Source organism: Calonectris borealis, chromosome 1 (genome assembly GCF_964195595.1).
Source record: "Calonectris borealis chromosome 1, bCalBor7.hap1.2, whole genome shotgun sequence".
Taxonomy (NCBI): domain Eukaryota; kingdom Metazoa; phylum Chordata; class Aves; order Procellariiformes; family Procellariidae; genus Calonectris; species Calonectris borealis.
In genome coordinates, this window is record NC_134312.1 from 40,216,912 (window position 1) to 40,233,289 (window position 16,378).

Sequence of the window (16,378 nt, forward strand, 5' to 3'; positions counted from 1 at the left end):
TAATTAGAACGCTTATAATAGTTAAAAAGAACTATAGGGAAAACAAACAAGAATATTTTTCAAACTTACTTAAACTCAAAAATAAGCTGTTCGTCTCTCTTAGGGTAGAAAAGCTCCGAAGCACAAAACTGTGACAGTGTTTTTCCTGTGTAAATAATGTTTGTGCAACTGCTGTTGATAGTTCAAAATAAAACAAATTTCTGCATAAAACAGAAAAAAAAAACCCCAAACAAAAAACATCCCTTTTTATTCCTGTAAAGTCCTTTTTGTCCCTTAAGTCTGGAAGTTTCTTAAGAGGTGGTTGATTTTTTGTGGGAGAAATTAACAGAGACAGAGGAAAAAATAATAACATATTCTTGCTCTCTGAACAAATGAATTTCTTCCACATGTACCTGATAATGTGGTAAAGCAACTTGTTTAGCACGGATGTATACACAGTACAATACTTGAGACGCAAAATGGTTTTGAACAGTGTTCTTTGAGTTTAAGATGACCAAATAGTGTTGATCTAACTAAAACATTACTGCATATGCTGCATATAAGTTGGGGATTTCATTCTTCATGTTTTGCATGTGTTTTATGAAGTAGCTAATGAACTGGACATACATGTAAGTAGATGGCATCATCTCTTCATGGCTATGACCATCATCTTTCTAGATCTTCTCTCTGCCTTGTCTTTTCAGTTGTAAGATCCAAGCAGATTTCTCTGTAAAATGCTATGTATTATTTCATTTAGATGCTACAGTTCTTTTTTTGCATGTTAAGTACCTTTGCAAAGCTTTAATTTTCTCTCTTCTTTATTTATATAACATGGAAAATGTTTTTTTGCAGTGAATAATCACTGCTAAGTAATTCCTTCACAAATTTCTTCATACTACTTCCAGTTTATAGTTTTGAATCATGCAAAGATTTTTGTGATCTCTGATAAACTGCTGGAAAACAGGAGCTTTCTGTTGGGGCTTGTAAAATTCATGTGTTGTACTTGTTTTCTGTTGATTTTATGAATTAAAAAAAAAAATTAAAGGATATTGTCAGTTAAATTGACAATTCATAGTACACTTTTACCTGTAATATATTTTTGGTATGATACTTACTCACAATTGTCATTATCACTTAATCATATGATGTATTAAATACACATCATCATACTTCATGAGAAGTCTTATTGGCTAGTTCTATCATTTCAGTGAACTGTAACAAGATCAGATGTGTAATTTAACCAAAACTGCTATGGACTGTAGTTTATTTAAAGGTTCACTGATTTTTGTCTCTAGAAAATTTGCTTCGTTGAGATTAGAAGTGAAAGCTTTAGGTTTTAAATTTTTTTTTTCCTTACTGGTTCCCAGGTCTCCCCGTTTTTCATGAATGTAATATATTTGTGTTTTGATACAAAACAGCTCTAGGCTGTATTAAAGATGACTTTGTTTTATGATGTAGACCATGTTCTTGATTTTATCATCCCATTTAGATGCGGAGTCTGCTATTAGATCTTCTGGACTCAACAGTCCAATATGTAAAAAAAAAAAAACATTTTGGGTGGTTAAGTTGATACTCTTGCAAGATTAGTCCACAATTTCCATTACATCATGTAGTATTCTGAACATATTTGGGTGGGTTTTTAATTCAAGTAGTTGTCAGATATAATTAAATATTTCCTGTTTGTATTCTGATATTGTGATTATTTAATTCAGGGTTTCATATGATGAGGCTTTTATTATGGCCAGTGACCCTTTGGAAGGCTTTCATGAAGTGAACCTCGCTTCGCCTACTACACCAGATCTTCTTGGAGTAAATGAGCCAGGGACTCAGGAACAAACTACCTCACCCAGTGTTATCTACCGACCACATCCTTCTGTTGTGTCCTCCACACCAATCCAACCCAATGCATTAAATGTTTCTGACCTTCCCACACAACCTGTTTATTCATCTCCCAGACAACTGAATTGTGGAGAAGGATCAGGTGTCAGGTAAGTTCTGTGTGTCTTTTTATTTAAATTGCTGTTGTTTGCTGCATATAAACTGCTTGCTTTACTAAAGATATAATTTTAATATTATTTACAATGTTGTAATATTAAATTGTGTCCATAATGGTACATTCAACCACTACTGCCATTTCTAAAATATTTCTTCTTAATGTATTATATAAATAAAAAATATATCACTCTCTTTACAGCATCAATGTTACCGACGCAGTACTTTGTTCTACCTCTGGACCCCAGGGTGGGTCGTTCAATCACAATAATTCCCGAAAGGAGAGCAATAACGCAGAGAGAGAGTTTTTGCAGGGTGCTACAATAGCAGATGTTGCTGAAGGAAATGAAGATATTTTTGGGTTGAGTACAGACAGTTTATCTCACTTACGGAGCCCATCTGTACTGGAAGTAAGAGAAAAGGGCTATGAAAGATTGAAAGAAGAACTTGCAAAAGCTCAGAGGGTAAGGCTCGTTGTCTTGTCTCCTCCCACTTTTTCTCTCTTCAAAGTGGTTCTAATATTGCAGAATGACGGATGGGCCAGAAAGTCTGAGTCTACTCATTTCTTATAGAATTATTAGGATGTAATTATTTTATGTAAAGTTATTCTGAATGTGTGCAGTGCTAATGTCTTAGAATTATTACTTGATAGTGTTTTTTTCTAGTGCTGCTGCTGCTGCTGCTTAACCATAGAAAGCTTTTGCTGCAATATCTGGTTAAACAAGCTTTTTCTTTGAAATGTAGACCATTCCTTCATTCTGATGTTTCAGAATAAGAGTAATTTTCTGTCATTCCATTGTTACTGTATAAGTATTTATAGATGCTGATTATATACCTCTCGAGTCTTCTTTCTTCTAGAGTATAAAAGTGTAGCATGTGTCATGGTATATAGAAATGCTTTAGAACAGGGGTACTTGTGATGTTTCATAGGGGAACGCCTGCATAGGAAAGAAGTGATAAAAGATGTCACTGGTGTTCTTTAGAGTACTGTTATACCACACTTCAAATTGAATATGGATACCTTTGAAGACACCGTGGCTCAATTCATTAATATTTGTAAAGCGCTTTGTCTTGTTTGGATGGATGGTGCTATATAAATGCAAAGCCATTATTTATCATTTTAACATCTCTCTGTGCTTAAACTTTTGAGTAGATTTTGTGCTATTTGTATCTGTGCCCTTTCCTCTCCTCTACATGATTCCATTCTTGTTTAGCTTTAAGCTCATCTTATCTTGTTTGAACTTGTTTTCCTCTGTTACCTCATCTTGTTGAATGTAGTCATCATTTCTGTCATAGTTGCATTTGCTCTTGTTAATGTGAATCTTAAATATGGATTCTGACATCACTACTTCTGTTGATTTGTTTTATTGCTGAGTAGTTGCTTCCTTTGCTAATGTGTTTGTTCGCTTAGCATTTGACCAGTGAAAGGAAACATTAACCTGAGCTAAGTTTGAGGACCTTGCATGTGAATATATAATCCTTAAACTTGAACCTTAGAAAATAAGAACAAATTTAAACTTTAACTTTACAAAAGCTCTTCCAGCTCCTGATAGTATACCAAAGTACAGGTAACGTATTTGAAAACCACAACTCAGATCTGCTACTGTTACCTTGGAATTATCTGAAAATCTTTCAGGTTGCTGAAAGATTCAATTATTCAAGATTGCTCAGAAACACAGGAGTCATAGCAGTCTTTACAGACTGTACCACAATAAACTCTATTCCTTGCGTATTATCTACTTTCTTCCACTTACTGTATGAGGACTAGTTTTTTTCTATCCCTAATTCATCTCTGATTGCTTTCTTCCAAAAGTTGTGGCTGTTCACATAGGGCTGTGCCCACTCTGCGATATTCAGTATGTCACGGAGTCTTTAAACTTTATTTCCAAGTATATTCACTTTTGTCGATGAGTACTCGGTTTAAAAATCTGTAGGGATATAATTAATAGGTAGTGCCTGTGTATAGGTGGTTGTTTTTTGCATAATGGTTTTAAATTCTCTGTAAGTCTCTGTGCTGTTTATTAGGAACAGTGAGAAAAAACGAGAATTACAATTTGCACTTCAATTTTGTGAGCATATTGAGCCTGGAAACCTTACAAACTATGGACTTTCCAGGAATGAACAAAGTAAACACAAATTTGCTATCTTGCATTTTTCATTTGTTCCAAATTTCTTCACCAAGCTGTATGCTATTGTAATATGCATTAAAGATTGATTTGAATTTTGTTGCATTTGTGATCAGAAAGGGAACTAGAAAGGGAATAGGAATTTTGAAGCTTAGGGATCCACTATCTAATATTTTTTCATGTCTTTGCTTGGAGTACAACTTTTTTCTTAATATGCTCTCAGTTTTTTATATTAGAGAATATATGTATGGCATATACATATATGGACAAGAGGAAATGGCATATACATATATGGACGAGAGGAAATGGCCTCAAGTTGCGCCAAGGGAGATTTAGATTGGTCATTAGGAAAAATTTCTTTACTGAAAGAGTGGTCAAGCATTGGAACAGGCTGCCCAGGGAAGTGGTTGAGTCACCATCCCTGGAAGTATTTAAAAGACGTGTAGATGTGGCGCTTAGGGACATGGTGTAGTGGGTATGGTGGTGTTGGGTTGACAGTTGGACTCAATGATCTTAGAGGTCTTTTCCAATCTTAATGATTCTATGATTCTATATGTATGGCAATATGTAATTGTTAGACATTTAAGTATGGTTCCTGAAGAAATTATTCAGGAATAGAATAAAGATTTAGTCTTTTTTTCTCCTTTATGTATGCCTTGTATTTCCTAAGACTACAGACTTCACTCCTCAAAATGAACAGCATTGCTGGCAAAATTGTTAAAAAAAAAAACAAAAGTCTTTCAAAAATTTATTTCAATCTAGATCGGTTGCAGCACCAAATCATGTCATAAGATTGGGAGAAAGGTTGGGTCAGAGGTAACAGCAGGGCAGCATTCTATACTAATGGAGCATACAAGACTGGACATACTTTTGCCTTAAAATGCCCCCTTAATTAAAATGACAGATTTCTCACTCTTTGTTGAGACCATTCAGGTAACTTTTGCTTATTTTTTCACTGAAGACTTAATTTCGGGCTATATTTTGTAAAATGGAGCTGAAGAGCCCTTGCTTTAGATATCTGAACCTTTCTTCTTCTTTTGCTACCCTTTTAAAATAGCATTAGGAAAATTGAGAAGGTGTTAAAAGGTTTAGTGATTCAATGCCTGGGACCTTATGTCCTCATGTCTCTATTTGCATTTTTTCTGCCATGTTTGGATTGAGCTGTGTCGCCGTGGTTACTGAAGGTAGATCAACCACATGTAGATAATATCTGAGAGAATAGTGATGGTATTTTGATATATGGTATTTCTTGATGTGCAAGTTTAGTGGAGTCCTTGCAAAGGAATACCTTTTGTTTGCTTTTCATCTTAAGTAACCAGCATGTTGCGTGTATTTTGGATAGCTCGCTTGTACTTTCTGAGCTGTGGCAGTTCATAGTCATGTTTTCCTCAAATTTTTGTGTGATTTGGCCCTCATCAATCAGACTGTCAATATAATGATGTCATTGATGACTGCAGAGGGGAACTTAGGTTTATGTGTTGATATGTTTTCTCTTGGAATGTTGAAATTATCAGCTGTCGCTGATGGTTAGCCCCCTTTTCTGATGAGGAAAGAGCAGTCTACCAGAGATGTTGGTTGCAAATACTGTGTTTGGATTGAGAATTAATTCTATGCTTCCCACAGTCTTTAGAGTAAGATCTGTAGGCTTGTTGGTAACAAAACCGTGTTTGACTTTTTATAGTAGAAATCTGAATTACTGATATTTCCCTAGTAGAGTGAAATTGAGAAGTTTTTTTCACACTGATACAGTGATTCTTGTGAGAGAGGTGACAGTATGGAATGTGGTATTGTAAATGTCAATGTAGTTTAAGAACCTGATCCTCAGATCTAGATTTTTCTTTTAGAGGCTTCAATTTCTGTCTGCATTTTTCATCTCAGAAACAAACTGAGTGTTACAATTTGATCTCTTGTCTTCAGATCTTGTGTGTTGAAACAGGATTTGAATTAGATTTTTTTTTTCCATTGTTCTGCCTGTATCGGCAAAGAATCCAGCGTAACAGAGGCTATTGCCGTTATTATAGTGTTTCTGTGCAGGCTAACACTGGCAGTTAAATCTCTTTATTTTCCCACAGTAAAACATGACATTTTAAAACTCTGCATGGATTAATGAATAAATAGATTCACAATAACTATCCAAGAATTCCAGTAGCACTCTACAGTACATTAAGCATTTTTAAATTTCTGTTGTCATTTGCTTATAAGTTAACGAACAATAAAAATGAGGATGCTCCAGAATAATACACCATCCCAGAACTCCGCTGAAGAGTGTAGTGGTTTAACCTGGCAGGCAGCTAAACACCACACAGCCGCTCACTCATTCCCCCCCAGTGGGATGGGGGGAGGGAATCAAAAGAGTAAAAATGAGAACACTTATGGGTTGACATAAGAACAGTGTAATAGTTGAAATAAAATACAATAATAATAATATGTAATGAAAAGGAAGATAACAAAAAGAGAGAGAAAATAAAACCCAGGAAAGACAAGTGATGCAAATGATGCCCAGCCAGTCCCTGAGCAGCAGCCCCCCAGCCAGCTTTCTCCTAGTTTATGTACTGAGCATGATCTTATCTAGTGTGGAATATCCCATTGGCCAGTTTGGGTCAGCTGTTCCAGCTGTGCCCCCTCCCAGCTTCTTGTCTATCTCCAGCCTTCTCAGTTGGTGGAGCCTGAGAAGCTCAAAAGGCCTTGACTCTGTGTAAGCACTTCTTAGCAATAACAAAAACATCTTTATATTATCAACACTGTTTTCAGCACAAATCCAAACCATAGCGCCATACCAGCTACTATGAACAAAATTAACTCTATCCCAGCCAAAACCAGCACATTCTCCACCCCTTATTCCATACCATTTATGTCATGCTCAGGTACCATACCATCCAATGCAACCTCATTAATCACCACCTTGCTTCCCATCCTTTGATATGATACAGAGATATCATTCCCTTAGTCTATGGACCACCCCTGTAAAATGTCTTTAAAATGTCCACAAATGTCCATTGAGTTAATTTAGTCCATGACTCTGAACTCCATCTGTCACAACAGTCCTTCGGGGCAGGAGAGATGATGTGTGGTGTTGAATTGTTGCATGTTGAAGCCATTTCTTGTTCCATCACTTCTGCGCTTGTCCAGTTCTATCATTGCTGTACTTTGCTTGGTTTTCATCGAAATTCATTCTTCATTAATCTGGGTGATTTTTACTGTAATACTGTTGATTTGGTATATAGTGACCATGTAATGGTGACATACAGTATTATATAGCAATTAACATCATACAATTCAGTTCATTGGCTATTCTCACACAAAATCAAATCCCCTTGAGGTACACATCGGACTTCCCCATCCTTTCGCGTTACCCACCAAATGCACCCAGGTCCTTGAGAAAAGCAGTCCCACGAATTCCAGAGGCAGGAATAATCCAGACTGTCTTCCCCAGCATATTTTTTATGTGCACTACAGGGACTTTATCCCCTTCTACAGTACATAAGGGTTTTGATAGGGCAGGGCCAGCTCAAGTGACAGATCGCCTAGTGTTGACTAACCAGATGGCTTATGCTAAATGTGTATCCCAGTGCTTGAATGTCCCACCACCCATTGCTCTCAGCATAGTCTTTAGCAGTCCATCGCATCGTTCAATTTTCCCGGAGGCTGGTGCATGGTAGTGGATGTGATAGACCCACTCAATGCCATGCTCTTTGGCCCAGGTGTCTTATGAGGTTGTTTCGGAAATGAGTCCCGTTGTCTGATTCAATTGTTTCTGGGGTGCCATGTCGCCATAGGACTTGCTTTTCAAGGCCCAGGATGGTGTTTGGGGTGGTGGCATGGAGCACAGGATATGTTTCCAGTCATCTGGTGGGTTGCTTCCACCATGATAAGCACATGGTGCTTGCCTTGTCGGGTTTGTGGGAGTGTGATATAATCAATCTGCCGGGTCTTCCCATACTTACATTTCAGCCATCGTCCTCCATACCAGAGAGTCTTTAACCACTTGGCCTGCTTGATTGCAGCATGTTTCACATTCATGGATAACCATGGTCAAGTCCACCCCTTGATCACGAGCCCATCTATATGTTGCATCTTTTCCTTGATGGCTTGAGGTGTTATGGGCCCATTGGGCTATAAATAATTTACCCTTATGTTACCAGTCCAGATCCACCTGAGCCACTTCAATCTTAGCAGCCTGATCCACCTGCTGGTTATTTTGGTGTTCTTCAGTGGCCCGACTCTTGGGTACGTCAGCATCTACGTGACATACTTTTACAACCAAATTCTCTACCTGAGCAGCAATATCTTGCCATAATTCAGCAGCCCAGATGGGTTTACCTCTGTGCTGCCTGTTATCTGCTTCCATTGTTGTAGCCACCCTCACAGAGCATTTGCCACCATCCATGAGTTAGTATAAAGATAAAGCACTGGCCATGTTTCTCGTTCAGCAGTGTCTAAAGCCAACTGGATGGCTTTCATCTCTGCAAACTGACTTGATTCACCTTCTCCTTCAGCAGTTTCTGCAACTTGTTTTATAGGACTCCATACTGCAGCCTTCCACCTCCGATGCTTTCCTACAATACCACAGGGACCCATCAGTGAACAGAATATATTGTTTCTCATTTTTTGATAGTTAGCACGTGTCACCTTCTCCTCTGGGGATATTCTGAAATCTTTGCCTTCTGGCCCATCCATGGTCACTTCCAAGATTCCCGGGTGATTGGGGTTTCCTATTTGAGCCTGTTGTGTGATCAGTGTGACCCACGTAGCATCAGTTGCATGATGTGTAGAGGCGACCTTCCCTTTGAACATCCAGCCCAGCACCGGCAGTCAGGGTGCCAGGAGGAGCTGTGCTTCAGTACCAGCCACTTCCGAAGCAGCTCTAATCCCTTCATATGCTGCCAGTATCTCCTTCTCAGTTGGAGTATAGTGGGCCTCAGATCCTCTGTATCCCCGACTCCAAAACCCCAGGAGTTGACCTCGAGTCTCCCCTGGTGCTTTCTGCCAGAGGCTCCAGGTAGGGCCATTCTCCCTGGCTGCAGCGTAGAGCACATTTTTAACATCTTGTCCTGCCTGGACTGGCTCAAGGGCTACTGCCTGAACTATCTCCCGTTTAATTTGTTCAAAGGCTTGTTGTTGCTCAGGGCCCCATTTGAAATCGTTCTTCTTCTGAGTCACTTGATAGAGAGGGCTTACAATCAGGCTGTAATCTGGAATATGCATTCTCCAGAAGCCCACAACGCCTAAGAAAGCTTGTGTTTCCATTTTGCTAGTTGGTGGGGACATGGCTGTTATTTTGTTGATCACATCCATTGGGATCTGATGACGTCCATCTTGCCATTTTATTCCTAAAAACTGGATCTCCTGTACAGGTCCCTTGACCTTACTTGACCAGCAAAACCCTCCTTCAGAAGGATTCGGACTATTCTCTCCCCTTTCTCAAAATCCTCTTCTGCTGTGTTGCCCCACACGATGATGTCATCAATGTATTGCAGGTGTTCCGGAGCCTCACCCTGTTCCAGTGCGGTGTGGATCAGTCCATGGCAAATGGTAGGGCTGTGTTTCCACCCCTGGGGCAGTCGGTTCCAGGTCTACTGGACGCCCCTCCAAGTGAAAGCAAACTGTGCCGCCCAAGGGATTGAGAAAAATGCATTAGCGATATCAATTGTGGCGTACCACTTGGCTGCCTTCCGGCACAGCAGCACTCAGTGGCAGCGTGACTTCGTTCAGGCCACGATAGTCCACTGTTAGTCTCCACTCTCCATTGGACTTTCGCACTGGCCATATGGGACTGTTAAAGGGTGAGCAAGTGTTGCTGATCACTCCTTGGCTCTCCAGTCGATGAATCAGCTCATGGATGGGAATCAGGGAGTCTCGGTTGGTGCAATATTGCCGCCAGTGCACCGTTGTGGTAGCGATTGGTACCTGCTGTTCTTCAACCCTCAGCAACCCCACAACAGAAGGGTCCTTCGAGAGACCGGGCAAGGTAGACAGCTGTTTGATTTCCTCCGTCTCCAGGGCAGCTATACCAAAAGCCCACCGGTACCCTTTTGGGTCCTTGAAATACCCTCTCCTGAGACAGTCTATGCCAAGGATGCACGGAGCCTCTGGGCCAGTCACAGTGGGGTGCTTCTGCCACTCGTTCCTGGTTAGGCTCACTTCGGCCTCCAATACAGTTAGCTCTTGGGATCTCCCTGTCACTCCAGAAATACAGATGGGTTCTGTCCCTTATAGCGTGATGGCATCAGGGTACACTGTGCACCAGTGTCCATTAGAGCTGTATACTTCTGTGGGACTGATGTGCCAGGCTGTCGAATCCACCCAGTCCAGTAAACCTGGTTGTCCCTTTCCTCCACCTCGCTGGAGGCAGGGCCCCTCTGGTCCTGGTCATAGTATTCGTTACTCACTTCTTGTAAGTATGAATCAGAAGTCCCTTCATTAAGAACAGGAGTAAGATCAGCCCTTCTACTCTGTCTGGGGAACTGCCCACTGGAGACTGGAGCAGCAATTTTCCTGGAAGAACCCCCTTGTGTGATTGTTTTTCCTTGCAAGTCACGTACTCGTGCCTCTAGGGTTGAGGTAGATTTTCCATCCCTTCCTCATGTCCTCTCTGTGGTCACGCAGGTAAAACCACAGGGTGTCCTGTGGTGTGTACCCTCTATATCCTCTCTCTTCAGCAGCGGGACGCTGGTCCGTACAGGTGGGGACTAGGACCTGTCCTCTTTGAGTTGCTGTTTCTCCATGGCCGAGATGAGGGAGGAAGAGACTTTCTTCATATTGCCAGAGTTGGCCAGCCACTTCATCCACCGTTGGTCCCTCTCCATCTTTCCAGGTCATTACTGCCAGCATACTGCGCTGATGCGCTCCATACAAACTTCCACCACATGGGTCGGACGAATGCTTATCAGAAATTTGTTTTAACACACTCAGGTCAGATCTATCGTTATCTCAACCCTTCGAGCCCCACGTTGGGCGCCAAAAAGGACTGTCGTGGTTTAACCTGGCAGGCAGCTAAACACAGCCGCTCGCTCACTCCCCCGCAGTGGGATGGGGGAGGGAGTTGGAAGAATAAAAATGAGAACACTTATGGGTTGACATAAGAACAGTGTAATAAGTGAAATAAAATATAATAATAATAATATGTAATGAAAAGGAAGATAACAAAAAGAGAGAGAAAATAAAACCCAGGAAAGAGAAGTGATGCAAATGAAAAAAAAATTGCTCACCACCACCAACTGATGCCCAGCCAGTCCCTGAGCAGCGGCCCCCCGGCCAGCTTTCTCCTAGTTTATATACTGAGCATGATGTCATCTAGTGTGGAATATCCCATTGGCCAGTTTGGGTCAGCTGTCCTGGCTGTGCCCCCTCCCAGCTTCTTGTCTATCTCCAACCTTCTCAGTTGGTGGAGCATGAGAAGCTGAAAAAGCCTTGACTCTGGGTAAGCACTTCTCAGCAATAACGAAAACATCTTTATATTATCAACACTGTTTTCAGCACAAATCCAAAACATAGCCCCATACTAGCTACGGTGAAGAAAATTAATTCTATCTCAGCCAAAACCAGAAAAAGATTATGCTTTCAAGCTTTTCTAAAACAAAATTGCAGTTGAATTGTAAGGCTACTGGTTTGCGATTGTTAAAGATGGGTTGGTTGTCTGAAGGTGTTTTAACAGTTCCTTGCTGTCTTTGAGTGATGAAAGTTTTCAGTTTTCAGACCTCTGACTGATGCTGTTGTAGTGTATTGTAGGCATAGAAATTTTCTCAGGCAAGTAGAAGACTTCATGCAAGCAAAACAGAAGCATCTTCACCCACAGCATGAGATGATAATTCAATAGTTTGTGAAATGTTCTTATTTCTGAAAAGATATTCTGGACCTTCTCTCACATTGAACACCCTTGTAAATGTGGTTGCAGTGGACTAATTTTTATGTAGCTTGTTTAACTTGGGTGCTGAATGAAGACCAGTCAAATAGAAATGTATTCTAATATAAATACAAACATTTTTGGCAACTTCAGAATTTAGCAGTATCCCTGGGTTCTGATCTTAAGTGATATCTGTAGAAAATCTTCATTCTTTCTTTGATCTTCTGCATCTAGTTCTGACTTGGTTAAATTGCTGAACTAGATGCAGGATGATTTTCTTTCTAGAATTTAAAATATGAATAGTTTTGAAGCAGTAATTTGCATTCCTTATCTCACTGGTTCTTTCTAAAGACCCACCTTGTAGTCTGTTTGTGAAGATCAAAGTGAAATAAGCGATAATACGACTCTGATACAGGATTTTTTTTTTTTTTTTAACTTTAAGGTTTTTTCCATGCAAGTTAAATTTTTTTATTGCCTACTTTGGTAACTCTGTGTGTTGTGTTTTATAGTGGCTCATCTTCTTCATGTAGTTACTTTTTCAGAACAGTAATGTGGGAAGGACTGCAGCATGGATGGTTAGTCTAGCAGACGCAGTTGTCTTTTTTGCCCCTATATTGTGTATGACTGGGAAGTCTCCAGTAATGCCTTTAAGACACAGGCAGTAGTAATGTTTCTAATAACTGCTAAGCTTTTTGCTTTGGGCACTCTTTATTTCTGCCCTGCTTAAAAAACCCGAGCTATTAAACTTGCTTGGCAAAATAATGTGTTATATTATGTTCTTCCTGAATCATGTCATGGAAATTTGCCCAGTATTTGACAAATGTAGCTAAGCAGCCATGCGTGGTAGATTGCCTGGTGTTGTCTCCTTTTTTGTTTTCATTAAGTAGCTGTACTTGTCTGCCTAAATTTTAATCTAACCCCCCTAATCTTTCCAGTTATAGGCAAAACTGTAATCATTTTACTTAAAATAGTGTATTGATAGTGGTAGCCCAAAAGTGAACTTGGGGTAGTTCTACCTTCATTGTGAGTTGGATAACTCTTGACCTGAATATTAATACAACCTCCTTTTAAGATATATTGGTGTGTGTGTAGCATTTTCGTTACAAATTAGTGAAGTAAGCCAAAGAAAATGTATTGATGTATTCTCTGCATTTACAGGAACATGTGAAAATTGAGCTTTAAGCATTTTGCATCAGAATCTTTCATTTCCTTATTAAGAACTATATTTTATATAGGAAATATTTTAAACCAACACAAAATTAATTAAATTTTGTTTCCCCTTTCTTTCTTTAACGTCTTCTTTTTTCCAGTATTTTTTTTCCTCTTTGGCTTTTTGTATTTCTTTTTCCTTCTCTTCCCTCCTCCCTCTGTAGCTATTTTCCTGCTGCCTTTTTTTTTTTTTTTTTTTTGAGAAATACCATGTTTGGAAAAAACTCATCATTTAAGTGGTACCTTTCAAAATAGTTAAAAGGTTGCATATGGAAGGCAAAAGATCAAAACAGCAAACAAACTAGACTAAAAATCAATCAAAATGTCCAAAGTTAAAACCAAATAAAAGAAGGAAGAAATAATGCCTTTGTTACTAAACGAGTCTAGGACAGTCCTTAAACACTTGTTGAATTTAGGAGCTGTTGTCCTAAATCCTTCATCTTAGGATTCTTCATCTTAGAGGAAAATCTATTGTCAGTTTCACTGCAGAAATTGAGAGCAAGACCTAATACCAGCGTGCTACAAGGCAAGATGTAGTTTCCCACATCGTTGTGTACAACATGACTCAATCATGAAGACTTTGGGAGAAATACTAACCACCTCCCAGAAACATAAGGGGAGCTGCCATTTGGGCCTTTTTATGACTCTGTAGTGACTGACCTCCCAGAGTTTTCTGAAGGCAGCTGTTTTCTTTACTGGTTTCTGGAGGTTTTCAAAGCAAATCCTTGCTAGATTGTACTGGGAGTCTTTAACATGTCAGTGACAGGCTTGGGTCCTGCATTTCAGGAGCGATGGTAGTGTAATAGCTAGCTTGGCAGGGGGAAAAGAAGAGAAGGAAGAACTAGATAGGGATGGGAGGGGAATTATGGCCAGAAAAAAATACTTGAAAGGTCAGAGTGGGCTGTCTGCTGCTTTTCTTTCCCTTACTTTTTCTCTCCATCATTCTCTTTCTTGCAAGAGATTCCAGGGTTTAATGGTTGGGAAAGGGGAGAGGAACTCCTCCTTTCAAATTCCTTGTCGAACTTTTTGTAGTTCTCTGCAAATTACCCCACTTTTCCCTCAGACTTGGGACAATACAGATGAGATTGGGCATGTGTAACGCTTATACTGCCAAATCTGTGTTAAAATCTTACTGTAGAAGTGGTGTGGTCAGGCCTTCCTCACTCATATTTTAGTTGTGTAGACAAATAACATTTTGAATTTCAAGTTGCTTTAACTTGATTTATATATCTGCATTAACAAGAGCAAGGCTATAATTACAGTATGATTTTGGAATTGTATTAGTTGTAAGGAGATATGCAGGAGAATATTCATAGTGAAATACGCTTTAAGATTCTTTTAGAACTGGGGATTGTCTTGAGACAAAGCTTTTTTTGAAATTTTTTTTTTTTAAAAAAAGGATTACTTTCTTTAAGTGTCTATTAAGAAGTGGGCAAACAGAACTGGTATTCTGTCTATCCCAATAATTAATTTGATCTATATTTTAAGTGACTTTAGTCTTCTATACTTTCAGGAAAAAAAGCTTTTTTTACTTCAGAGAATTTTGCAAATGCTGATGTCTAGGTTAGAGATACTTTAGATTGGCCTATTGGTATATTGCTGTATAGCAGGAAGAATAGCTATATGTATGTGCAGCATTAATTTAATTACATCTAGTATTAAGATTAATATTTTGAAAGGCTTTGTTTAGCAAAGGTTGTATGTTCCTCTGATGATTTTTTTTTTCTTTTTCTCCCCCCTCTCTGTGGTATTAGCTTTAAAAGGCCAAATTACTACTCTAAGTCAGAATAAATAACTTTCAATTTTCCATAGGAGCTGAAGTTAAAAGATGAAGAATGTGAAAGGCTTTCTAAAGTGCGAGATCAACTTGGACAGGAATTGGAAGAACTTACAGCTAGTCTGTTTGAGGTTTGTTGGAGTCTTCGATGTGATATACTTAAAGGAAGCTGAGCCAGATGTTTTATGTAGAATCAGTATATTGTATGCTGAATTTTTCTGCAATAAGCTTATAAAGGGATTTGTGTCCTGAAGACCCGGGTGTGTTGAAGCAGAGGCTTAAGAGCAAGCAGTAGACTTTTCACTTAGATGAAAGAGACCTTGTTGAGCTTGTCAATCTGCCTAGACACAAAACGAAGAAAATAAGGAAAATATATCAGAAAGCTTAAAACTATTTAGGCTTATTTTTTGGCATAACTATTTTGAGACAGCTTCTCTGTCTGACAACAAGGCTATCTAGATAAGAGCTAAATTTGGGGTTGCCATGGTGACTAAATAAAAAAATAACATAGTTCTAGATCAATGGAGGTAGCAAGTACATAACTTAACCATGCTTTCAGCTTTTGAATTTTGGGTCTGGCAGCATGCTACTCCCACAAACTTGAAAAGAAACATTAATACTGAGTGATGCACCAGGGTGGAACCTGGTTACCAAGTGAGAAGCCTGAACTTTAAGTGGAACCTTTTCATTCGAGAAAAAGGCGGTAGTGCCAGCAAAGATTGTGCGCTTGTATTACATAGAAAAAAATTTTAAATCCATACTTGAAGCAGGATCAGTTCTCATTTTATCATAGGAATATATATAGGAATGTCTACAGGCTAAATTGTGATACTCATAACTGTAAGAATAATTTTCATAATCCAGAGATGATTTATATGTTTACCAAATCATAAGTATTGGTTTTCAGCATATGCATAAAGGTACAACTTTAGGGATGTTTTACAAACAGTATTTAAACCTATGATGTTGTATTGGTGTAAAAGTGCTATTAAAACCTTGAAAATACTGACATTCAAAAATCAAATTACAAACTGCTCTGTGCGTTGGCAACACATTTTATTTCATCATCCCAGTAGGGCAAGTTACTGAAAATATTAAGCAGTTCCTGTGTGTAGAGGATAAATGGGAGAGTGGAAAGGTACTTTTTACCATAAATACTTGTGTATGTTGCGGGGGGAGGAAAATGTGGGGCAGGTATTTTAACTGTAGAGGAATAAAAATAAAATCATCAGTGAAATTTTATATTAATGACACTTTATAACTTAGAACAATTTGTTAAAGCTGTGTTTGAAATATAGCGTATTAGTAATAATTGTTTGAGTTTTAATTATTCAGAACTCCCAACTGTTGTGGGCATGTCACTTGAATTTTCTTTTGTGATTTGATTTCACTTAAGAGGCCCTAACAAAACACAGTGTTGAGGTTTCTTGATTTTTGCACTGGGATCTACAG

At 39.0% G+C, this 16,378-nt stretch overlaps 1 protein-coding gene across 1 annotated transcript in view; it reads left to right on the forward strand.

Annotated features, from left to right (window-relative positions):
• Window positions 1–16,378, forward strand: part of RAB3IP (RAB3A interacting protein) — a 39,336-nt gene that overhangs the window by 6,871 nt on the left and 16,087 nt on the right. Inside the window, exons 2-4 of the mRNA XM_075149807.1 lie at window positions 1,692–1,967; window positions 2,174–2,435; window positions 14,962–15,057. Coding sequence (XP_075005908.1) covers window positions 1,717–1,967; window positions 2,174–2,435; window positions 14,962–15,057 — 609 coding nt within the window. The 5' untranslated portion in view covers window positions 1,692–1,716. The remainder of the gene's footprint in view (window positions 1–1,691; window positions 1,968–2,173; window positions 2,436–14,961; window positions 15,058–16,378) is intronic.